Source organism: Rissa tridactyla, chromosome 1, assembly GCF_028500815.1.
Source record: "Rissa tridactyla isolate bRisTri1 chromosome 1, bRisTri1.patW.cur.20221130, whole genome shotgun sequence".
NCBI classification, from domain to species: Eukaryota; Metazoa; Chordata; class Aves; order Charadriiformes; family Laridae; genus Rissa; species Rissa tridactyla.
Window position 1 is genome coordinate 152,822,886 of NC_071466.1, and position 23,416 is coordinate 152,846,301.

The window sequence follows — 23,416 nt, forward strand, 5'->3', positions numbered from 1 at the left end:
CCTGACAGCGTCCCAGCCACTGCCCCGTGGGGTGCCACATGCATCCAGCCCCCCCCCGGGGATCCCCCATCCCCAGTAGCACAACAATCCCCAGGACACCCCCGAGCTGTGGGGACTTCTCTTCAGGGCAGAACCCCGGGATCTGAGAGAGAGTGGATGCTGCTGGTCCCTTGCGGCAGCATCTGCTCCTGGGATGCTGAGTGACAAACTGCACAAGTTGAAAGTGTCCTGTGGCCCCGGGGAAGCTTTTGCCCCTCACCGCTGGCAGCATCTGCCCCGGCAAGGCAGCGTGATCTTTCTTCCTTTGCACTTTTTCCCTCTGCTCCCTCCCACTGTATTCATGGCAGACCCGTGTGAAGTGTTAGAAAACTGCTGGTTTTTTTTTTTCCCCTGGCATCTCTGCTGCCTTTCCCTCTGCTAATTATTATAGCAATGTCTCTTCTAGGGCAAGTCGACAGATGGCCGGGGGTTTATCTTTGAACAAGCTATTTAATAAGGGCTCCTGCTTTTCCTTTGCACATTTCTTTCCTGGCTGCTTGTCCTGAGCTGCTGGATGGGTTGTCCTTTTCACTGGGGATGCCAGAAGATGTGAGCTGAGGCTGAAGGCCGAGGTCAGATCCCAGGGGATGGGTTTTTTTTCTTTCCCTTTAGAAAGGGAAGATAATTCTACCTGGGCTCATGTGGCCCTTACTGCACAACGCTCTTCCCTCTCTACAAAAAGATGTGATGGAGAACCAGTCCACACAGGGAGGTGAGAAGGGCTGTGTCAAATGCTGGGTCCTACGAGGCATATCCTAAGTGTGCAGAAAGCCGATGTAAGCGCTGAAACCAGCACGCTGCCCGCTCACGTCGGCTGAAATCCATCTCACAGTAACCGACCCGTGCTCTGGCTCACGCTGCCATCGGCTGTGCGGCTTTGCTGTGGCCCACTGGGTGCAAAGAAGGTAATTCCCGCTGTAGGCGGAGGGTGACAGGCTGTGACAGGGAAGACGAAGGAGAGCTAAGGTGTCAGGGATCGGCCAGCCAGTAAATGGGGCTGAAAGCTCACTTTCAGAAAGCTCAAGCTGGGATTTCCCCCCCCACACAATGTTGCTGACTCCCGGGCTCTGAAGGGGATGTACAAGGGCCCAAAACCTTCTGGGCCTGCTCCAGGAGCAATGGGAAAGCTTCCCTTTGCACAAGAGCGAAGACTGGGGAAACGGGAGGAGGCTTTGGGCACCAGCCACTTTTTGGCAATGCCTCAGTGGAGACACCAGCACCGGGCACCAGGCCCTGGTAGGGCCAGGCTCACTTCAGGGACATTTTCCCTGTTTTTAGCAGGCTTTCTCTGCATTTGGATTTCCTGAAGACTTTTCAAAGCCAAGTGTCCTGGGGAATTGATACCATTAGCACCTAGCACCTAACCAGCAAGAGGATTAGCCTGGGTCTGGGCTCCCTGCACGGCAGGGCTGCAGCACAGCTCGCTGTTTTGTTTTCCTCTACCTTTATTTCCCTCTGCCTGGGAAGCTGAAGAAAGTTTTGGTGGCTTTTCTTGCCTTTTACTTGTATAGTTACACTGGTTGTAACATCACCTGTCCCAGGTTGCTCCTATTTCTGCCAGGGCTTCTTGTCCTGGCGGGGAAAAAGCCTTGCTCGTAGCGTCCCAGCAGGGCCAGCATCCAGCTCACTGCCGTCAGAGGCCGTCTGGCAGCCCCCCCGCTACGTCCTCATGTTGGCATGGCCTGCACTGGGCTTAGCTTTTTTGGGCTTAGCCAGAGCCAGCACAGAGATGTCTGCTCAGAATATATGGATTTGTGTTCTTCTACAGGGAACATGTTGTCCTCCTCCTCCTGTGCTGCCCCAAATGCTTTGCTCCAAGTTTTTTTTATGGGATGCAACGAATAGCTCATTTCAAAATTGTGGCGAGGGGAGGGAAGGGGAAGCAGTTCCCCTGTCGCAGGCAGTAGCGGGAGGCAGGAGACTGCGGAGGCAGCTGTGGCGGGGGGTTACCAGCAGCAAGAGGGTGGCCGTGGGACGAGTGAGCATCCCGGTACCGTACTGTCTGTCGGGTTGCGCATCGGCTGAGCAGAGCCCTGCAAAGCCTTCGCCTTTCAGCGCACGTCGCCCTGGCCTGACCTGGCTCTTTCCCAGCCAGCTGTGCAAAATGGCACGAGGTGGCAATGGAAGGGCACGGACGGCTTTAGCGCCCCGCGGGTGGGCACCAGTTTGCAGCGGGGTGTGGGAGGAGGCTGCCCTGTTCTCTCTGATTTAGCACTTGTAAATTCATGAGAGTGGCAAAGAGGGGGCCACCAGCTCAGGGAAATCCTGAGCGTGCAGCCATGCGAGTAGAGGAGAGAGGAAATTTCTCCTGTTGCTGGCACTGTGTGAGTCCTGTTTGATCAGCAAGTCTGAGTAGTCAGCATGAGGCTTCTGCGCATTTGAGATGAGGAGCTGAAATGTACTGAAAGTTCAAGCCTTCCATACTGGGAAGGAATAGGAAGCTTCACATGGAATATCAGGATGGGCACATTTCACCTAAAGTGTTTTTGCTTCTACAGCCTTGTCCCTGCAGTCCTGTGGAGGAAGATCTTTCCCTCTCCCCTTCCACTCCCTTTTTTTTTTTTTAAATGAGCTTGTTTGGGAGACCCTATTCTTCATGAGGAGAAAGGCTTAGGAAGATGGGACACTTGTTTTCAAGAAGTCACTGATGACTGTGCCACACTGTCACACCCCAAGGCTGGAGCACGGGTGTTGCATAAAATAAGAACCTACCCTAAATGCTTGAGAACAATCCCAGCTCGTGGATTGTACGAATTAAGGCAGAGAATACAGCTCCTCAGCCAGCTTTCAACCTCAGTTGCACTCGTCAGCTGCAAGAGAGATGCTCCAAGACTGACAAAGTGTGACAGAGTTCCTAAACTGGTTAAATCCCACAGCCTTACTTACCAGTCATCCTCATCCTTGAGCCACCTGCTTATTTCCAGCCACCTTTCTTAGGCCGGGCAGGAGTATGGCCACGACTACGGGTTGCTAGACTCAGGATCGGGGCAGTGACGTACAGAGGGGCACTTCTCCCCCAGCAGCTGGCGGTGACAGCAAACCTGAATCTGTGGGGAACGGTGGAGCCCGACTCTGCGATCAGCTGTGCCCCAGGCACCCCTGAGGCACCAGCACGGTCTTTTCTGAGTCGCCCAGGTGAGGTGGAAAGGGGCCCACTGTGCCCCACACGCAGCAGTGACGTTGCAGGCACCGGCCCCTCATCGTCCCCGACAAGTTTGCGGTAACCTTCCTGCCGCCGCTCTGCTCCCCGAGGGCTCCGCTCTTCGCGTTGGCCTGGGGGTGGGTATCTGACCCCAGGGACGCCGCCGGTGAAGCAGGAGAGAGCAGGCTGGGTAGCGCTGCGTTCAGCAGCAAGTCTTCTCCGTCTTGCTTGACAGGGGGTGGGTGGAACCCGGTTACAGCAAAGCCCCTGCGGGATGCGCTTAATTTAAAGCCCGTCTTAAAAGTTTCAGAGAAAAGCTGCGTCTCAAAATTCTCTGTGGAAAAGAGAACTCAACTCCAAACACGCTATGTGTATGTTATTGCACATTATGTGCACTGTATGGACGCAACAGTGTACAAATACAATGTTACAGTTGCGGTATATGCTTTTTGGATTGTAATCTCTTTGTACCAGCACTATCTATATGTGACTACATGGTATCCGTCCCAAAGGGACGGGCCATCTTCCGATTAATAACAGTATCTGCACATCGGAGCAAGTTAGTAGTATTTCACATATAGACAATCTGTTTTTATTGCTTTCATCTTTACAGCCAGGTGTGTGATCTAAACATCAGGCAGAAACCTTTCCAATAAACTCCTGTTTCAAAACATCTTAGAAAATGACTGTTTGGGATGGGCTGATTTATAATATATCCATGGCACACAGAAACATAAACAGAAACCTCTGCATTCCTGGGAAATTTCCTGTCTGCCTCTCAGAGGGATTTCTGTCCTCCCAAGTTTCACCATGGGCCTGGGGGTCTAAGAGATTCTTTGAAGCCAGCAAAGAATTTGCAACCTATAGACAGTGAGTTTTTTTAGCAGGAGCAATCTGAAACCAGCACGTATTCGACTCAGCTGCAAAGAAGTAGGTTGCCTTCCCCCCTCCATTGCAGAGGAGAGTTTTGCTTTGTGCGCACGTGTTTGTCTCTGCTCATCTCTCTCATCCCTGTGCAGAACTTCGCAAAGGTCGGTTTCATTAACCTTGGGGTTATGCTTTGTGTAAATAGGCGTGTATATCTGATTTGCATGGGAAATGTCATTTTCCTTACGTGTCTCCCATCCAAATGCTAACCAAGCCTCAGCCTACGTAGCTTGTGAGATGTGCCGCGGTGGTGAGAGCAGCCAGCACAGCTGTCCCGCTCAGGCAGTGCACGGCTGCACACGCCTGATATTTTTGTACAGCGTGTTCAGCTGTGGGGAGAGCAGAGGTGCCTGCATCTTAGCTGCCGTACAGTCCCACGTGCTGGCAGAGGGTGTGCGCATTCACGCACAGTGTATGCGCTGATGTCTCTGGGTGCAGGGGTTTCTCTGTGGCCAGCTGGCGCCCAACGCACGCGTTGGCACGTGCGGCTTGTGAGGTTGCTCTCCTCGCCGCAGCGCGAGCGCGCAGCGGCCTGCGCTTCGCAGGGGCGTGCGGGCCTCCTTCCCCAGGGCGGGTGCAGAGCTACACAGGCGTGAGCAGAGGGTTTGGGGACGGCTCTGCTGCGTGCCAGCAAGATGGAAAGGAAGGAGCTGCAGCACCAAAGGGCTTTGCCTTCTCCCCCGCCCCCTCACCATTTTCCTCTCTGCCTCACTGCAGGGGTGAACTTCACATTGAGTTGCCATCTCTTGGACGAGATTATTTCTTCCTGGCTTCCTCTGGGTCTGATCCTCAGAGAGCCCGAGCGCTGAGCTAGCTCCTGCTGCATTCCACGAAAAATCAGCAGTAGCCTCAGTGGGCTGGCCCCGAGGCCAGCAGGAAGCCACGATGCCCAGCACTCCTTGGGAGCGCGGCCTTGGTGTGTCGCCCGTGCGCCTGCGCACGCCGGTGGAGCGCTGTGGCACAGGAGGGGGGGCTGAGGCAAAGAAGACATTAGCGCACAAGTGACATATCTCAATATAATTTCTAAAACTCTATTAATCGAACAGATAAAATACCTCTGATCTATTTTTGTTATTTTGTTACAAAATATTAGCCATTTGGACTCTTTGCTAGGTGTGACCACACCACTTTTCCCAAAGGAAGCTTTTCTTGGTGATATTTACAGCAGGAAACAGGTACAGACAGACAGGTGCTTTCAAAAGCCTACACACAGGTAACACTTCTGTTGTTAGTTTTTTTTAAAAAGACACATTCAGATGGGGTTGTGACTAGTTCTGAAGAGCTGGGTGACTTCCAAGCTGCTGTCCCAGGCGTGGCTGTGAAAGAGCGGGCAGGACAAGGACAGCTCTAGCTCACGAAACACTGCTGGCAGTCCCTGGAGCCTCCACCAGCACAGTGTGGCAGCTGGTGGAGTGGGAGATGGAGGAGCTTGCTCAGCAACTTGCATTTCAAAGCAGAGACTCTGCCAAGCAGCAGCTTTCCTTGATTTAGGGCTCAGATTTGTTTTGGAGACCTCACAAACACGTGCAGATAGTTGCAGGTGGAGCCTTCTGAAAAACATGTAACAAAACTCAAACTCTTACAGCTCAGAGGCCCTCAAATACTTCCAAATGTGGTGGTACCTTTTTGTGAAGAAGTTTGCGTATTGATGAAATTCTGGTTGTGGACCATACCCACACCTTTCATCTACAGGAAGGAGAGAAAATGTGAACAGTGGGATGCTTTGAAGGTCTTACAGAAAGCAGGAGACGTTGCTACCGGAGTGGCCTAGACTATGGCATTAAAAGTATTACAGCAGCGAACACTGCATTAAACCCAAATTGTTTGCATTAAGCTTGATTCTCCCATCTCGCGTTTTTCCGTCCCTTTGCTGCTGTTGTAAACAGATTAATTTCCCTGGACCAGCAGTAGCACAAGCAAGAGAGAATCGGGACAGAGCCTGACGGTGTGTGTAATGCAGCTCTGCAGACCTCAGTAACACCTTGTTCTCTCCCACCGTCCAGCAGAGCCACCTTCTTATTTGGCCACTGAATACCCGAGACTCACTGCAGAATAATTTTTACTGGGTTTCTCTTTTCTCTCTCTCCCCCTTCCTTTTTTAATATAGAAGGATATGAATTTGGCAACAAAAAGCCACTGGTACGTTTGGGTTGATCTAATCTCTGCGGCAGCTTCCTGCCTCATCCCTCCACCCCAACGATTGTGCTAGGTTCGTGATCAGAATCACTGCTGTCAAAAGCTGCTGATTTTTCTTTGGGCTGGTCCCCATGGGCAAGCTGTGGTACACATTTTGTCCTTCATTAGGTTGTCACTGACATGCTCCTTCTAGCCTGCACCCTGTCAAGGATCAGTCTGTGTGCAAGGGTGTCTATTCACAGTACTACAGCTACACCGAGTCTGTACGTCTTGCTTGCGTGGGGGAGGGCTGTGGGAGCAGACAATACAATAGATCAGATGAGGTGTAGACATGCTTTAAAGTGCTTGTCATCCTTCAAGACAAACCTTCAATGGAAAAAAAAAGCTTGGTATTTTGAAGTGAAGTCCAAAGGACTCAGCTACACAACAGAAATTAGAGCAACCTGCTCCACGACAACCTGGAATACAGTGGTTTGGCGTCTCTCCAGCTAAACCTGACAGAAGATGTTGTAGCCAGCAGGCTAGAAGACAGCCAGGGTTATCTACGTTTGCTTCTCTGTCCAAAGCTCAAGGCCAGCAGTATCCTTTGCAAGGTCAGGGAAATGCAGGCAACTCCCCCTGAGAGACTGCTGTGCCTCAGGTACCTTGGCACTTCGGTTAACTCACTTCCGTCCTTCATCCATCAGGAAGAAGGGAGTCTCATGGAAGCTTCCTTATTCCTTCTTTACATTCTTGTAGCTCTCCCAATCAATTATTAAAGCAGCAAACCTCTCTTGGAGGAACTTCATAGACATTATTATAAATATTTTATCTAAAAAATTATTTCATCAAGTACCTTAAGGTTTTTTTTTGTTGTCACTTCGTGTTAAATGTCAAGTAAAATCTAATTTATTTATTTTAACACGCAGAGAGATCTTCAGTGGCTCACTGCACTCTGGGAAAAAACAAACAAACAAATACTGCCATTCCTCTCAGACAGCAAAGTAGCCGCTGAGAAGGGAGGGCAGTGTCATTGCCTCCTGGATACCACACCTTTGAGTAAAAATAAAATGTCGGCCACGTGCTATGTTGTTGGGACAATGGCAGATGCCACACGTATGCTTTCCCAGGAAGCTACGGGCAGGTCAGATGAGATCCCGGCTGCCGTGAGGCGGCGGGGTGTCACGTTGGAGGGAGGCAGCTGCAGATCAGGCCAGCTGTGCCTCATAGTTGTCTGTGGGGTGAGGGGCTGAGCCCTGGCTGGGGGGGAGGACTTTTCCCTGGGCCCATCTTTGAGATGTGGAGCTTCCTCACTGCCCTGGGCGGCTGGCTAGAAGAAAGATTCTCTAGTCTGGAGGGAGACTGGGCTTCTGTTCAGGATTTTCTTACAATCTTTTCTGTCTTCTGCTTCCACAGTCCTCCCTGAGGCCGTGCCTGTTGGCTCCTGGTCAGTACATCTGCTCTTGCATATAGAAGTGGCAGCCTAGTGCCCTGCTCCAGATAGCAAAGCAAACAACTTAAGAGAGACTTGTTGGCACACCTGGGTACATGGGTCAGGCTCAGAAATAAGGGGACCTGGAAGCGAGCAGGCTCCTGCCCTGGAGGGCTGCACCCCAGCCCCTCTCTGCTTCCCTAACTCCAGCTGGGCTCATGCCCAGGTCAGATACGTGAACTCTTTCATCTGAACGCTTCAGCAGAGCCAGCAGGCACCCAAAGAACACTGTGGGGAGACAGTCCCTGATGCACTGTGGTTTTTGCCACTGGCAATAGCCCCAGAGGTACGCACGCTGGCGCAGACCTGCCTCTGTCTTCACTGTCCCCCTTTCCCTGACATTTTGCACGTCCCCACTGCTGCCAACAACTCCTGCCACTCCTCACCCAACGGCTGTGTCATCAGCACCTAGCGCTCAAGTCTCAGCCTTGCATGGGAAGGAAGAGCATTTCTTTCCCTCTTAAAATAAAATAAAAATAAAGGCCCTAAAAGGCATTCTGTCCTATTTTAAAATCCTAAAGTTGATCTTCTTAAGCCTTGAAGGGAGACAGAGTGAGTGAGCGAGACCAAAGCCTTTAAGCTAATTAATACCTTCCCCTCCCTACTGCTCAAAGAGATTTTTTTTTTTTGTCTAAAAATACATCCATAGCCCATTTTAATGTCATGTTCCTTCACATCAATGTCCCCAATAAAGCAGAGGAGCTGAGCTGTCATCCCTATCTTAGGATCTTCCCCACCCCTCACTTTGAAGTTGGGATAGGGAGGGAGAGAGGAGACAAGGCCTTGGAGTCTGCTATCTGGGCAGCTTTCCTACAGGAACAGGTGATGGAAGCAAGAGTATAGCCAGGCAAGAGATAGAGATGGGATGTCACGTGGGTGGTCTCCAAAAAGCCCCTTCCCTCTAACACAGGAGGAGGAGCCCAAGTGAAGAGAACATCCACCCTAGAAGGTGAACGTAACACCTGGCTTTGCTGTCAGAATATAAAAAAGCAGGTGGGCAGGAAACACAAAACCAGCTAGAAGGAGGAAAGCAGAGGTGGGTCTGGTTTATGCTAGAGAAGACAATCTTTGTGTGTGTGTGTGTGTGTGTGTGTTGAGGTGGGAGGGCACCTCTTGGTGCCATCTCTTTGGAAAAGTACTCATCCATTCCAGAAAGATCCTTGAGCTTAATCCCTCCCTTCTGCTCCCTCAGAACTGCTTGGTGTTTCCCTTAGTAAGCATGCGCCATACATACGCTACCATACAGGTGTATTTACATGTGATGAGGTCTGCTAGGTCTCAGCAGAGGTCTCTGGTACAATGCCCCAAAATAACAACAGAAAGAGTTTTGGTGTTCAGAGTGAGGCCATCTTTGCGTCGTACTGCAGCTCAGGACAGTCTCTCCTCTTCTCGAGCTCTCTTTCACTCGTGCACTCCCTCGCTTGGAACCGGCTGCTGCAAGGAGATAATATTTGAAGAGCGATGAGGAGAAAGCATGGCAAGTGGTACAAGTTCTCAGCTCCAGCTTAGCAGGCAGCAGCAGTGGCGGCAGGGGGAACTCCATCCCCGGGAGTGCCCCAAGGTCGGTCCATGGCACGGGTGAGTCCGTTTCTCTCCGAGGCTGGTGAAGTTTTGGGGTGGGTACAAATCTATGGCCAGGTAAATGCAAGGCGAGGAAGGAGGTCAAGGAGTAGCAAACGGAAGACACAGTGCCTAGAAAGCAGCAGGTCATCAAGCCTCTCAGGAACAGGGCAGCAAAGTGCTACATGGGGACGGCACGAGCACAGGAGGCCAGCAGGGCTGGCAGGGTGTGAGGATGTGTGGGCATGTAGGTTGGCAGTTTCTATAGATGGCTCCTCACAATTAGCATCATCTTGAGGGGAGACAGGGTAAGAGTTAGGTCAGTCGGCTTTTTTTTTTTTTTTCTTTTGTTCTTTTACTAAAAAATAAATCACAAACTAGATCTCTGTAGGCAGAAAGGGTCCCCGGGAGGCGGTGGGGAAGGGAAGCGGGGAAGTCTGTGCTGTTTTGGTGCTGGTGGTGTGGCTACACAAGGCTGCGTGAGCCACTGGAGTACCTGCGCCTCTGAAGCAGGGAGCTAGGGGGGCAATACTGGTGGGGGTGGTTGTAGGGAGGTGGTGGAGGTGGGAGGGGAGGCTGATGGACCAGCTTCATGGGGGTCCCAGGGAGCCCACTGCCCACACCACGCCAGGGGGTGGAGGTGCAGGAATCGGAGGTGACGTAGCGTGTCAGAGTCTGGTTGAGGGCCGGCTCCATTCGAGCGAGGCACGGCTTGTCCAAGACAATGACTTTGACAATCTGCTGGCACTGTACAAGTGTCCCCGCCGAGGCGGGGTGCGAGGGCACCAGTGCTGTCTCCAGCCGCTCCCGTGGCATGTTAAGACGCGTGCTGGGCTGCATTCCACTCTCGGGCCCCAGGGCGGAGTTGTGCTGGTACGTTTGAAGCCTGTTGTGAATTGACACCTAGTTTAGAAACAGCCAAAGAAGCATTAAATGTTACAAGACTTTTCCCATCTGCTGCTACTGGCTGCCCTGCACCCCCGCCACCAGTCAGCCTCACATGCATTAAACCCTCCCCCCTTTAAAAAAAAACAGAACAGGCGAAGCCCTGGCTGCACAGCCCCTCCAACAGCCCCATCGTCCCCATCTAGGCCTAAGTGCCCCTGTCCTTTCCATCACGTCAAAGGCAGCAGGGCCGGTGTTCCCAAATGCAGTGCAATTTTGATTATCCAAACGGCACAGGGAACGCAAATCAATTCTAGGAGTGGAGGTGTCCATGAATTCTCATGGTAATGAACAGACCTTGGAGGTCATGCCCTTGTCCCCACCAGCAAAAAGGGGAAGGGAACCAGACAGCAAGGTTTCAGATAATCGAGGTTGTACATTTCAGCAAAATGACAGTAGCTGAATCTGAGACAGAGAGAGACAGAGAGACTCAAGCCTTTCCCAGCTCCCTGCCTTTCTGAGTAGGAAGGTACACCACATGACTGGATAATCTGTTTATAAAGGAAAAAGCAGAAATCTGACATACTCTAGCAAAAGGCAGCTCCCTCTGATCCATTTGATGGTTTGTCAGTGAAAGGAAATGATTTTCAAAAAAAGAAAAAAGAAAGAAAAAATGCCCGTCTAGCTCATACAATGATAAAAGAAATTCATGATGAAATGGCAGCAGATTAGATAATCTCAAAGAAATGGAAATGCTCCTCTGCTGGCAGAGTATTACTTGGGCAGCTGAAAGGGGGAAAGGAAGCAGGAGGTCATCAGGGTCCCCACAGAGAGATGCTGATAATGGAGTCAAATAAGGGAGCTCACTGAAGGGAGCCAGTTTAAAAGGAGGAGCTGGCCTGGACTGGTGGTCCCTAGCGGGGAAAGCGCAGCAGGAAAATGGTGCTTCCCGAATGGTGGATGAAGTTATAGTTCCTCCTGGCAAGGATATGGGCTGATGGAGACCCCAAACTAGAGCAAAGTTGCCGGTTCAAAACAGAATGTCAGTCAAGTGACAAACCCTGGGTAGAAAACAAGTGCTTGCAGGTTGGTATGGCACTTCCAGCTAGGCAGGGGTGCAGACAGGCAGAAGGGAGAGTGGGGGTGCCCTGATGGTCTGGCATGTTGGGCAGCAGCGCCAGCAACTGGGAAGGTGAAGCTGTGGAGTGGTCAAGCTTCCCACCATGCTGGAACAAGGATAAGCTGTCTGTCCCTACTCAAGCATGGAGGTTGCTCAGACTCACTGCACAGCAGGACAAAATAATGAGTCAATATTTGTTCAGGTAGTGGAGCATCCCATAGGAAAAACTGGTTGCTGGGCCATGACGTGCTAATGATATTAGGACACCTGGAAGCCATTCTCCACATGGAAACACTCCTCCCAACAGGAGTAGGAAATTGGCTGGGAGAGGCATCTTCCCAAGGAAAGGGTTGTCTGCAGGGAAATGGGGTCCCCTTCAGGTAAAAGAAGCAGCACCCACTCCCCACAGAGAAGCTGGACTCCTTAAGTAAATATACTATGACAAGAGGGGAAAGAACTACCCTGGAAAAAGGCAAATTCAGGACAATGGAGATATTCCAGACAGGGAGAGAGCTGGAAGTAGTATATAAGATTTTCAGTGTGAAGATCACATTTTCCTGTTTCCTCACAGGCAGTGGGAGTATGGGTGTCTGTGAAGAAACAGGCAACCCACCGGATGCTAGACATCCCTGCAAAGATAGATGCACACAGGACAGCCAAGCTCCCTACCTAGGAAGGTAGAAGCTCTAGGGAAAGACTCTGGTATACAATGGCCATGCTTAATCCCCTTCATGGGGGGATGGAGAGACAGAGTTGCAGAGATTGTGCAGGAAAGCTGGGCTGTGGGGAATTTGCATGTGATGCTGCATGGAGTTAGCATGTCAGAGATATCTTAAGTGGGGTTCTCGGTCTCCCCATAAGCAGTGGGGTGGGTTAGTCTACAGCGTTTGGGAGCTTGGTCCATGAGGGATGTTACAGTTATAAAAACGGATTGAAAATGCTTTGAAGTTTAGTTTGGATTTGAAAGTTGTATTACCCGTCCTAGCAGTAACTTTTAATTGTATCTCTGGAAATTGGTAAAATTGTCAGTCTGGCTGGGGAGGCATTGATTAAAACCTGAGAAAAGAAACAACAGAGAATGTGAGAAGAGCTGAAGTGAGAGAGAATTACTTACCTCAGCTGCTCTGCACTCTACTTACCTCCACTGTGCTGTCCGAGACCTTCTCCCCCAAATCTTTCTTGCCTTTGAAATAAAACAAAAGATCTCACTCATGAGGTCTGTACCTCTAGTCAAGAGCTGTCCCTCATACTGTGGACTGGAAAGCTAAAGGGAGAGGTGCAGGACCTAACAAGAGTCTTGACTGCAAGAACAAATCCAGACCCCCTTGCAACCTGCTAGCTGCTTAGTGGGCCCTTTGGGGTCCTATCCTTAGGTGCTGATCTCAGTGCCATTCTAGTGAGTTGGTAGCCACTCACCTCTGCACTTGATTTTTGCTGGCATACAAGCCAAGGCACGAATGGGCACAAAGCCTTTCATACAAAAAGGCTGGTCCAAAGTGTTGGTGAAGAGGCTGGAGGAAGTTAACAGCACAGTTACTGTGTTGCATCAGTTCAGGAAAGAAAAAGTGGGCCAGGTTCTCCAGCAGTTTCCTATGCTCCATCAGTAATGTCTCTTTGCTAGATGTTATGGCTACAGACTGGATACAGACTTTAATGGCTTTTCTAGGGTATTTGAAGAATGCATATATTCTCATATTTCCACTATTTGCCCAAGGCTAAAGGATACAAAACTGAACATTTAATTTTTCAGTTATTCTCACAGGAATCAATGAGAACACATTTGCAAAGGCAGCACTGCTTGACCAAGAGAAGTTGGGTGTCCTCTTACCTGTTGGAGAGCCTTGCTTAGACTGCAGTTCCATCTGGGCTCCATTGGTCCTTAATGAGAGAGTCTTTGACCCTTGCTGTTTCTCCAGCTCCCCTGCAAGAAAGATATATGGAAGTGAATAAGGAGAGGGATGAAGAGGACACCAGCATATTGAAGGAACAATATGGGAAGTCAGCAAGGAGAATTAATGCAAGAAAATTACAAGGGAATGTCAAAAAGGGAGCGAGAGAGGAACAGCCAAGAAAAAAAAAAGAAACCAGAGAGGGCTTGACATGTGGAGGAACTTACATATCTCCACACGACCTTCTATGTATGATCTGCATTTATACAGAATAGGTTATTGCTGCATAGGAGGGGATCACTGATGCTGAGCTACTTTGGCTCATCAGTTTATACATGGAAAGGCCATCAAAGGCTACATGGACACCTAATCTGTGTAAGACAGGCCACAGAGGGACACAATACAGACTGCTTGTCCCCTAGACATTCCTGGAATGAAGGATAACTCTGCTAAGGCTACCAGACCTGTCTTGTACTTCCCAGCTACATACAGATCATATTTGCATAGTCAAAGGAGTATGGCATGGAGAAGAGTCTTCTGGGTCTGACAGTCTAGCTTCACTGTTCCAGGCCACTGTATCATACACCCTGTTTCATAAGCATCATAAGTACTTAAGTTCTTCCATTTCTCCTGTGGGCAGGTAGGCACAGAGCCTGACTGCTTTTTTACCCTATTGGCGAACACAAGAACAATCCTGTGCAGACATGTGCTACTCATCCTTTCCCCCTGTTCCTGAAGAACCCATTTCCTTTGCCCTCTCTCCCTTGTAGACACATGCAGTGCGATGGCATTGGAGTGTGAATTGTATTAGAGGCTCTTACATTCAATTCGTATCTGCTCCAGCTCTGTCACTTCTGCTATTGACTCTTTCAGATCTTCCACAAACTTCTGCATTTCCTCAGCACCCAAAGCACAAAAGTGTAGTACCTGTTTCTTCTCTGAGCCTGAAACTGGAGTCACCAGTGTGATGCCATGGGGGTAATCTGTAAAGAAGGCGTGTCAACAAAATAAAGAGGTGTTAGGCATTCTTGCTGGAGTAGCTGGCTGCTTTGGTACCTCTGCAGGACAGAGGATTTCCAACATGAGCCCAAAGGAATGGCACACCTAGAGTTTGTCATAGTGCAAACTGTGGGAACCTGCAGCATTGCAGCCCTCCAAGGGAACAGAATGGCCAAGCTGAAGCAGCAAGGCAAGTGCCACCAGCACCACAGTGCTGCCAAAATCAGAAAACACTAACTCTTAGTTACACTTAGTACAACATTGGCTTTGGGAACCTGAGCACAGAGGTAGGACTGTAAAGCCCTTCTGAATCTGTGGAGTAAACAGTATATATGAGAGGCCAACAACACTTCTTCTCCTGCGGGAGATGCAGCAGGAGAGGTTGGTTCCTCGACTCAAAGCCAGAACAGCCATTAACATCCACAGTGGCAGGACTTCTCCCTGGTCTCTACTTCCATTAGCAGAGGACACGGCAGGGGTGTTAGCACAGCATGGGTGGGGAGCTCATTGTGCTGTGCTGAGAGAATGGTGAAGAGAAAGATGTTGGTTTGTAGATCTCTGCTTAGTATTCCCCAACAGGCAAAACACATGGGAATGTAAATGAAAGGACATGCCCAGAGAGTGAAAATATCGTAACAAAAGGGCTTGCATTTTAAAGATTAGGTTGGGTGTAGGGAGGGGGTGGCTGGAGATTCAGCCAACAGAAGCAGGAGAACAAGAGTGTGCAGAGAACTTGCTACGCTTGTGACTGGACTTTCTCTACCTTTTGCTCAATGGCTGGTGGTTTCAATCCCTTTTCTCTTCCCCTCTCACCATTCTCTACATTTAATTTCCCTCTTCCCCTGTCCTGTTTTCTCATCTCCTCCACTGCTCCCGCATATGCCAGCCTTCACCACCCTCTTCCTTTATCAGTCTTTACCAAACAAGTCAAAGGACCAACCTGCTATTTGCTGTCAGACATCAGCTCCCCCTGTTTGTGTCCCAGGCCCCTTTTCCCACCCTGTGTCTGTCTCATCTTTTCAGATCACGAGCTCTTTAGGACATCTGCTTTTCTGCCTCTGCAGGGGATACATAACAGGATGCCTTTGCCAGAAGATCCTTGGGCACTCCCAGGATCATCACGATACCCTGATTCCAGCTCTGATGGTGTCTCCTGGGGATGCTCTGTTGTGAATGACTCTTGTACATACAGGGATGTGAAAGCCTCTGCATGCTGCAGAGGGCAAGGTACTGAGAGAGTGACTCATGCTGACAATAGGGTAGAGGGAGGATGTAAAAAACTTAGTATAGCCACAGTGCTGCCACGGTCTTCCTTCCTTGCAGCGTGTTCTGCAGGTGCTCACAAAAACCCCAGTGGGCATCAGCCGTGCTTGCCTGGGACTACTGTGCAGCCCCTCTGCCTGCGCCAGCAGGAAGCCTGCCTGCTTTTGGAACTCCTCCACCACATAACCAGCCTCAATCATGACATATCATGGCTCTATTCCCAGACCATCAAGGTCAGGCCGACTAGGGCTGGCCTCTCGCCATGCTTTGGTGGGTGCTGTTCCAAGGGCTCTGCTTCTGTCTTGGGAAGCTTTCAGCACAGCACAGCACAGCACAGCACAGCATGGCACAGTGCGGGAGGTGACAGCAACACCTGAGCCTTTGTCAATGTCAAAGGTAGAAGAGGGAGTTGTGACTTTGGGCATGAGGGGAGAAGGGCTAAAGCTGTCAGCAGCAGTTTTGTCAACAAGGTTCTCCACCTACAGTTGGTTCCTGAGAGCTCAGTGAGATATATATGGGGATTGATTCCCTCATTCCTCCTCACTAGTGCTCTTCCTGCCACCATGACAAGCCAGATGGAGCCTCAGCCTGCCACCAGGAGCCTCTTCTCATCACACTTTACCGCACAGTGATGTCCTCAGCACTAAGCCTCAGTTTTCTCCCCTCCACTATTGACCCTGATGGAATCTCTCTTCTGATGCAAACTCACACTGGGTGACACAGGCCCTTCCCTCCTTCTCCTTTTCTCTGACAAACTGCACCAGGCAACCAAGGAGCAATGGACTTACATTCATTCTCAAAGAGATGGAACTGCATCCCTAGCAGGCCGACCGACTTGCAAAATGTGTACGTTGAGGAGCTTTTCTTCTTGGGGCAAAGCTTGAGGATCTGTTGGAGGGAGAGATGCATCATTGGGCAGGGTACTGGGGAACAGTGAGGCAAGAACAATGCAAACTGCTCAAAGCAAAAAAGCTTTTTGCAAGCTCTGTTAATTGTACATGGGAGTAACACTGGGTGACTGACAGGCACTGTGCCCAGAAAGCTGCCTGGCATGCTGCACTTGTAACAACACTTCTGAAATTCTGTATGCATAGCCCTGGGGCCCACTCAGCTCTCTGTCTCCCAGGGGTGCTGGCTTTTTGATGTCCACATTTCTGACTTTGCAAGGGTAATTCTCTTCACCAAGGGCCAGATCAAAAGGCGAAGGGAAGCCCGTCAGAAATACCTTAGAGCTGGGAACAAGAGCATATGTGAATGCTGTGCTGCCCTCACTCCCTCAGCACTAGTTCTTATGGATCTGATTTATCCCATGGAGTAGAAGGATATCAAAGAGCAGAATGTTCCCCCAGGTTCACAACTGTACAAACGGGTGCAAAGGAACAGGTGGGGAAAGCTCTCTTGTCCTCTGCTCCTACAAAAGGGTTTGGGTTTAGCCTTACATTTGCAACATCCACAGTTTCATTTTGCCATTAAATTCAGCAGAACTTCCATCTTGTTCGGCCTTCTCCCAGTCTCAGTGTATCTCTGCCCTCCTTGTACCTGTCTGAACTCAGTTGCAAGGCTGCTGGGGCAGAACACTTTTAAAAGTACTATACACATTTGGGACTCCAGTAATATCTACTCTCCTGCAGCCTTTGCAATGTTAAAGGCAGTGGTTGTAAAGTGTCTGGCACGAAAGATTTAAAGTGCATGGGAGGGCTCTGACTACTATAGTACAAACAGACAAAGAAACGAACCTCCCTTTCATGAAATGAACCTCCCTGCTGGCAAAGGCATGAGAGAGAGCAATGACATTGCTTGGATGGCTGTAGGAGGTGACAGTTTGCTTTTTCAAGGGTTAGAGGAGTTTTAGGTTTGGTAGGTTTTTTAACAGTGAAGGATCCAGAGCTGTGTCTTACAATAATGATGGACCAGGAGATGGTCTGTCCTCAGGACAAGGGGGAAATGGATGTTGTGGACTGGTTTTAGATTTCTTCATTGAAATCAGGGCGAGTTTTATCACTTCAGTCCCAGAGCACACTCACCACCAGCAGGTCATTGAAGAGAAAAACTTCCCTCTGGTGAGCTGCCTGCTTCTGCACTTTGTTCACATCAGTCACTTCGTACAAGCGGCTGCAGCAGACCAGCCGGCGATGGGGCACGGACAGAACCTGCAGAAGACCCACAAGAGCATGCAGAGGCTGAGGGAGGTGCAACTGTGGGTCTCCCCCACCCTCAGCCTGTACAACTCTGCCCAGTGACAGCAGCACGAGTCAATTCTGCCCACTCTGCCCACTCAAATCATCTCCTCACCACCACTCCTCACCATCACTTTTCCTGCTGGTGCAACAGCAGAGAGACCTATGCCTTTGTGATCTGGATAAATCAGAGGAGTGGCACAGGTTATAGGCAACCCTCTTGCTCACACCTCCTATCTTCATATACATCTGGCTTACAGTCACCGAGTGACTGCTCATCCTCTCTCACTCCACTGTACATTTGCAGGTTTTCTGGACTTTGAGAAATTATTCTGCTCATTTTGGGTAAACAGCATGCATGATTTTGCACTAGAGATCAGTTACTGCTAAGAAGCTGTCTCTGCACTTGGGGGTCTCTTAACCCCAGCAATCCTTTGGGAACTCACTAGAGACAGATGGGGGAAATTATTTTCTACCACTTTGCCTTCTGCTTCCTACACCCTCACAAGGCCTGGAAGTTTGAAACACTGCAGAGCTATCACTGGAGTATTGGCAAGCAAGACCTGCATTGGCAGGCAGGACCTGCAGTGAGATTCTTGGGCAAACAATTACTGCACTAGATACTGTAAACTCTGGCCAAGGAGATCCTCCAAAATTAGGAAAGAATGAGATAGCAAGGAAGAAAGTGTTTGGAGAAAAAGGAGTGAATTCATCAATACAAGCAAGGAAAGTATTACAGAAGAGGAGTAGGGGCATAGAGGAAAAAGGCAGAAAAGAGGGCAGTGAGGGAGGTGGGTGTGAGAGAGGTGAGTGGGTGTCAGCGGGGATATGGGTGCTTACCGTTTTCATTCCAACTATGGACTTCTCCACTTTGGTGACATAAGTCACATGGTCCTCATTGGATTTTAGCTCTTTCTGCTGGATCCTCTCGTAGATCCCCACCACCAGCTCCCGTGGGATGTCAGCACCGTCATCCACCCCTGCCAAACACAGAAAATGTTGGGCAGGCTAGGCAGGGAGAAAAGGAAAGGGAAGAACCGGTGGTCCCTGGCAGGTAACTACTGTCTCTGCACTGTGCAATGCTGGGAAGGCTGAAAGGAAAGAGCAATACTTCGCTTTAGGCTGTCTTCTTTCTTGCTCTAACACATCTAATGCACCAGCAGGAGCAAATGACATCTCTAAGGCCAATGCAGAAGATTTCATTATTCCATTGCTCTGCATGGTGGCTCCTTTCCATGTGTTCCCTAAGGTTTTATAGCCACAATTTCACATTCATATATCTTAGGCCACTCAGCAGCAACCCCTGCATTGATTTCACATCATCAGAAGTGCTAGATGTGGAGGAGATCTATGACGGGATTCAGCTGCTCTTCCTGCCAATGCAAGCGTCAGCTCTCCTGTTTGCTTGGTGGCCTCCACCATTTTCCTTCTGTGATGTCTCCTAGGAGTAATGCTTCCCCGTTATTCTATCTGTGATATCTCTGTCTTGGCCCTGTCCCTTTCCTCTTTTGCATCTCCTTAGATAACTCTTCAAATTTTGCTGTCTGACCCTTGCAGAGCCTCACAGAAAAGTTTTCTTTTACCTTTTCTTGATCCAAACACCACAAATTAAACTGCCAGTCTTTTCTCTGAACCAAATTCCTTCAGTTATTTTGTATTGATTTTCTCTGCTTTCCCTCCAGCTCCCTGGTCTGAGATGTACCACCCTGAGTGATGCAGGTGAGGAACTGCTGAGGAATGGAGAGGCATTGTCATCTCCTGGCTCCTTCATCCACATCCTTGCAAATATAGCCTGAACAATCTGTCTTTTTTCAAACACAGGGTGGTGAGGCTACTGACCTGGGCACTGGCCTGCAGGTGAGTCTGGAATGAACTGTCCCCCCTTATCTGTAATGGGGTGACATTCACTTGCTCTAGTGAGTTGTGGTGTGTTACATACTAGAGGTGAGTGATCCTTATGTTGGCTGAATTCATTGTGATGTGAAGTGGCAGATTTTCAAATAACTCTAAGTGAATATAAAAAACCCTTTTGAGTTAGCGCTACCAGCGGTAATACCAAAGGGAATGATGGCAGATATCAGCCCCATTCAGTATCTCAGGAAATAACTTGAAAGAGGGCCTCAGTGTCACGTTATATCAGTCTGAAGTGGATGACAAATTGGGGAAAGTGTGGGAGGCTGAGACACCACTTTCTGAACAGCAGCCATGACAAAGAAACAAGTCAAAGAACCCACAGAAGTTCAAAATCTAGACAGGGATTTACACTGGAAAAACTTTGAGGGAGCTTCATCTGAATTGCAGATGTGCAGTAAAAGACACTTGGAAGACGTCAGACCTAGGATGACCTAGGAGTGAACATGGCTGGAAAATTAGACAAGAATTTGGCTAGACATGATGTCAAAAAGGCCAAACAATACGAAGCTGCATTAGCAGATCTGAAAATAAGGAGGAGGCAATGGCTCTATATATGAATATGTTGTGACCACATATGAAAAAGTGCTTTTAGCAACCTATTACCAAGATGGGAAGGACTGACCTTGAAAAACAGAAGAAAATTGATTTGGGAAACTGAAGTATCAGAAATTGTGAAGAGGTAATGTATGCATGAACTCTGTCAGGCCTACAGTTACTATAAGTAATTGCAAGCAATTAAGAAGGGGAAGATTTAGCCTGAATAGAAGGAAAATGTGTTCATATATTCAAAGCAGCAAGGACGGGAAGGTCTTGTTTAGCACAATCCAGCAGGGTCTAAGAAGGATGGAGCTGAACAATAGGAAAACGTAATACAATGGACTGCATCCAAGCCGTGAGATCTATTAAAAGATGAAACCATCTCTCAAGGAAAACGGCTGGTTTCTGAGAAGGCCGGACAGCTTTCTGCAGAACAGAAAGCTTAGATTTTCCCCTTCCCCAGCATTCTAGAAGACACCTCAAAGGGCCCTCCATGTGTAGCTCACAGGGTGCAGCAGTACCCCTGGAGAAAGGCAGCTCCACTAGGTTTTTGCTGCTTTCACCTAGGCAGAATTTAGAGCAACAACAGGGCAAAAAAAATCGAAGCAAGACCCTCACCTCTCAGATTGCGAATGAAGTCCTCCAGCATCATCTTCCTGTCAGGCTTGATGTTGGGGCTGTACATGTCCGTATTGAGAAGGATGATTGCAAAGGCCAAGATGAAGATGGTGTCCGGGTTGTGAAACTGCTGGACCACATCTGGGTTACACATGCAGTATCTCTGGCTGCAGCAGGAGGGATGCACACATTTAATACGGAACATGGAAATCCTCTGTTCCAGGGTGGCAATGGCTTAATCACAGGTGGATCCAATTCCTCCTTTTACTCCACCTCTCATGCAAATGAGAAGGACCCGACTGCTCTCTGAAGGCAGATTTACCCACCAATGGCTGAAGTAGGTGACTGAAATTTCAGCCTTCTTGGTCTTGGTCTTAAGGAACCCATTCTCTTGGTCTTAAGGAACGAAAAAACCAAGCAAGACTGGAGAGGACTACTGAGGCTGGTGTCACTACGAAAGGGTAATATAGGAGATGTCTATTCCAGCCTGCCTTGCTAAGGGCAAACCACTCCTCTGGATGCATCGAGGGAGCAACCCTGCAAGCCCCATTGCTGCTCTTCCTGTGAGTCACAGGGATTGAACAGGGAATCCCTTGCTGGCAGACATGTCAGGATTGGCCCCACTCTGGCCCTTTGTGCCCTTCATGCCACTGAATATCTGACAATGACAAGTCTCTGCTGCAGCAGTGGCACAGAGGTGTGTGGCACAGAGTGCCTTCAGAGGCACCTCCAGGACCACCTTCTTTGGAAGGGAGGTCCCTGGCTATTCACTCCACAGCTGCTGCATGTTTTATGCCTTGGGTGTGCTCTATACTTCCACCTGATTGCAGCAGTGGGGCTGCAGGACTCATTCTCTTACCTGAAAGCCTCAATTAGCCGCTCGACCTTCTGCGCCTCCCCCTGCACACGGATGTGGGCCTGGAATTTCCGCAGGGCTTCGTCCAGCTCCATGCCAGAGAAGTCCATCTCGTCCACCACGCAGCTGTGGGAAGGGGACACAGCCTTCATCAGCACCTCTTCCCACGGAGGACTCTAGGCAGACTCCTTCACCACAGTGCCAAGGCTCAGTCCCCAAGGAAAATACCATGGGAGAGGCCCTGGGACATCACTATAGCTGCCCAGACCATACTTAAAATGGGCAGTAATTTCAGACAAGTGATTCCTGCATTCTACAGCAGGTGAGAAATTCTTGTGCCGAACCGTACATATATATGCGCATGTGTGTATGTATATATACCATGATATATATATTATACCATATACAGCACATATACAGCATTTACATATACATATACAAAGAAAGCATACATATATGTATTGATATTTATCTGTATCTATATAGATACAGATATCTAGACATTTATATTGACATAGATATTTAGACACCTATATCAATACCAATGTCAATATAGATATAGCTCCATCTATTTCTCCCTTTCCTATCATCTGGCAATCATTCACACATTGTCCATTCCTCCCTCGCTCGCAGCACATGCACTTGTTCACTACCCACTTATCCATCTTTCTCTTATCTCTATTCACTGGGCTGTTCCTGCACTTGTCCTCTCCTCACCTTCCATTCTGTCCAGTATACATCCTCATTTGCAACCAGCACCACCTTCACCACTCTTCACTCCCACTCAACCACTGCAGCAGCAACGTTCGTTATGTCTTTAAAGATCAGAGACAGCTCAGAGAAAATAGGAAATGGTAGCTGTTTTACACAAATAACTCTGCAACATCAGCCGGCTTGTAACATCAAGGCTGGGTAAAACTCTGCCCATGTAGTCAAACACCAGGACTCCTCAACAATTCATTCTGTCCAAACTGATACTCATTTTATACTTTTCTACCAATTCCACACAATCTTTTCCATTTCCACCATACTCCAGTGCCATGCTTTCCTGTTATCTGGTAGAAATCCTTCACCTCATACATCCGGTGTTGCTTTTCCTTTTACAGTGATACACTGCACGCTGGTAATTCATAGACAATTTAGATACCCAACGAAGGGGATGAAACCTCTTTTGTTTCCCACTAAGATATTCTCAGCTTATAAAAGTCCTCCTGTTAGTCTCCAAAACCTACTACTACAGTTCTTGCTGTTTGGATTAGTCAAATAATCTAATTGTTCTTAGTGCATGATATTTTGGTCATTTGTAATGACAACACCTTCCCCATGTGACGTTCAGCACATTTTGTTGGCATATTCCTACTTTTTGTGTCCAGGTCATTACCGAAAGCATTAATCAAAAGACTAGACTCAGAAAACTGCTCATAACCTCCCTTAGGCCCAACTTCCCATTTCAGCAGAGTATGTAGGCACTAATGTCTGCATCAACCAATTCTCTCCCCCATTTACGATTCCTCTCCTAATTTCTCTCTCTTCTACTCTCAACTAACAATTTCTCATGTCAAATGCTTTGCTGAAGTCTAGAATTACCTTCTGCATGTCCCTTGACTAGAAAACCAGTTATTTTAACAAAGACAGACATTGAATTAATCTAGTCTCCACTGGCTTTGTTATGTACCATTTACCTTTTCCCATCTGCCATTATTCTTTCCCATAAATAAGTCCTCAAAGCTGCCATTCTATCTGACAGACCAAGAAATTTGCAGGTGTCAAAATCCTGTTTTCCTTAAGCCTTCCTTAACTACAAAGTTACTAATTTCCTAATCTTTACTCATATGGCACCACCTGGACATTAAAATTGTATTAAGAATTGAAGGACTTCATAT

At 48.8% G+C, this 23,416-nt stretch overlaps 2 protein-coding genes across 4 annotated transcripts in view; one reads left to right on the plus strand and one right to left on the minus strand.

Annotated features, from left to right (window-relative positions):
- Positions 1 to 19,466, plus strand: part of LOC128914855 (sodium- and chloride-dependent GABA transporter 1-like) — a 67,261-nt gene extending 47,795 nt beyond the window's left edge. Inside the window, exons 15-16 of the mRNA XM_054214521.1 lie at positions 19,291 to 19,327; positions 19,430 to 19,466. Coding sequence (XP_054070496.1) covers positions 19,291 to 19,327; positions 19,430 to 19,437 — 45 coding nt within the window. The 3' untranslated portion in view covers positions 19,438 to 19,466. The remainder of the gene's footprint in view (positions 1 to 19,290; positions 19,328 to 19,429) is intronic.
- Positions 5,138 to 23,416, minus strand: part of IQSEC3 (IQ motif and Sec7 domain ArfGEF 3) — a 110,557-nt gene continuing 92,278 nt past the window's right edge. Inside the window, exons 4-13 of one of the 3 annotated variants that reach the window (XM_054214483.1) lie at positions 21,537 to 21,659; positions 20,678 to 20,844; positions 18,449 to 18,588; positions 17,456 to 17,581; positions 16,220 to 16,319; positions 13,991 to 14,152; positions 13,109 to 13,201; positions 12,420 to 12,463; positions 12,257 to 12,336; positions 10,022 to 10,161 (exon numbers count right to left, since the gene is read on the minus strand). In XM_054214483.1, the coding sequence (XP_054070458.1) occupies positions 12,262 to 12,336; positions 12,420 to 12,463; positions 13,109 to 13,201; positions 13,991 to 14,152; positions 16,220 to 16,319; positions 17,456 to 17,581; positions 18,449 to 18,588; positions 20,678 to 20,844; positions 21,537 to 21,659 (1,030 nt within the window). In that variant the 3' untranslated portion in view covers positions 10,022 to 10,161; positions 12,257 to 12,261. Of the gene's footprint in view, positions 10,179 to 12,256; positions 12,337 to 12,419; positions 12,464 to 13,108; positions 13,202 to 13,990; positions 14,153 to 16,219; positions 16,320 to 17,455; positions 17,582 to 18,448; positions 18,589 to 20,677; positions 20,845 to 21,536; positions 21,660 to 23,416 lie in introns of all 3 variants that reach the window. The other 2 variants (XM_054214475.1, XM_054214465.1) reach the window with 2 other exon arrangements.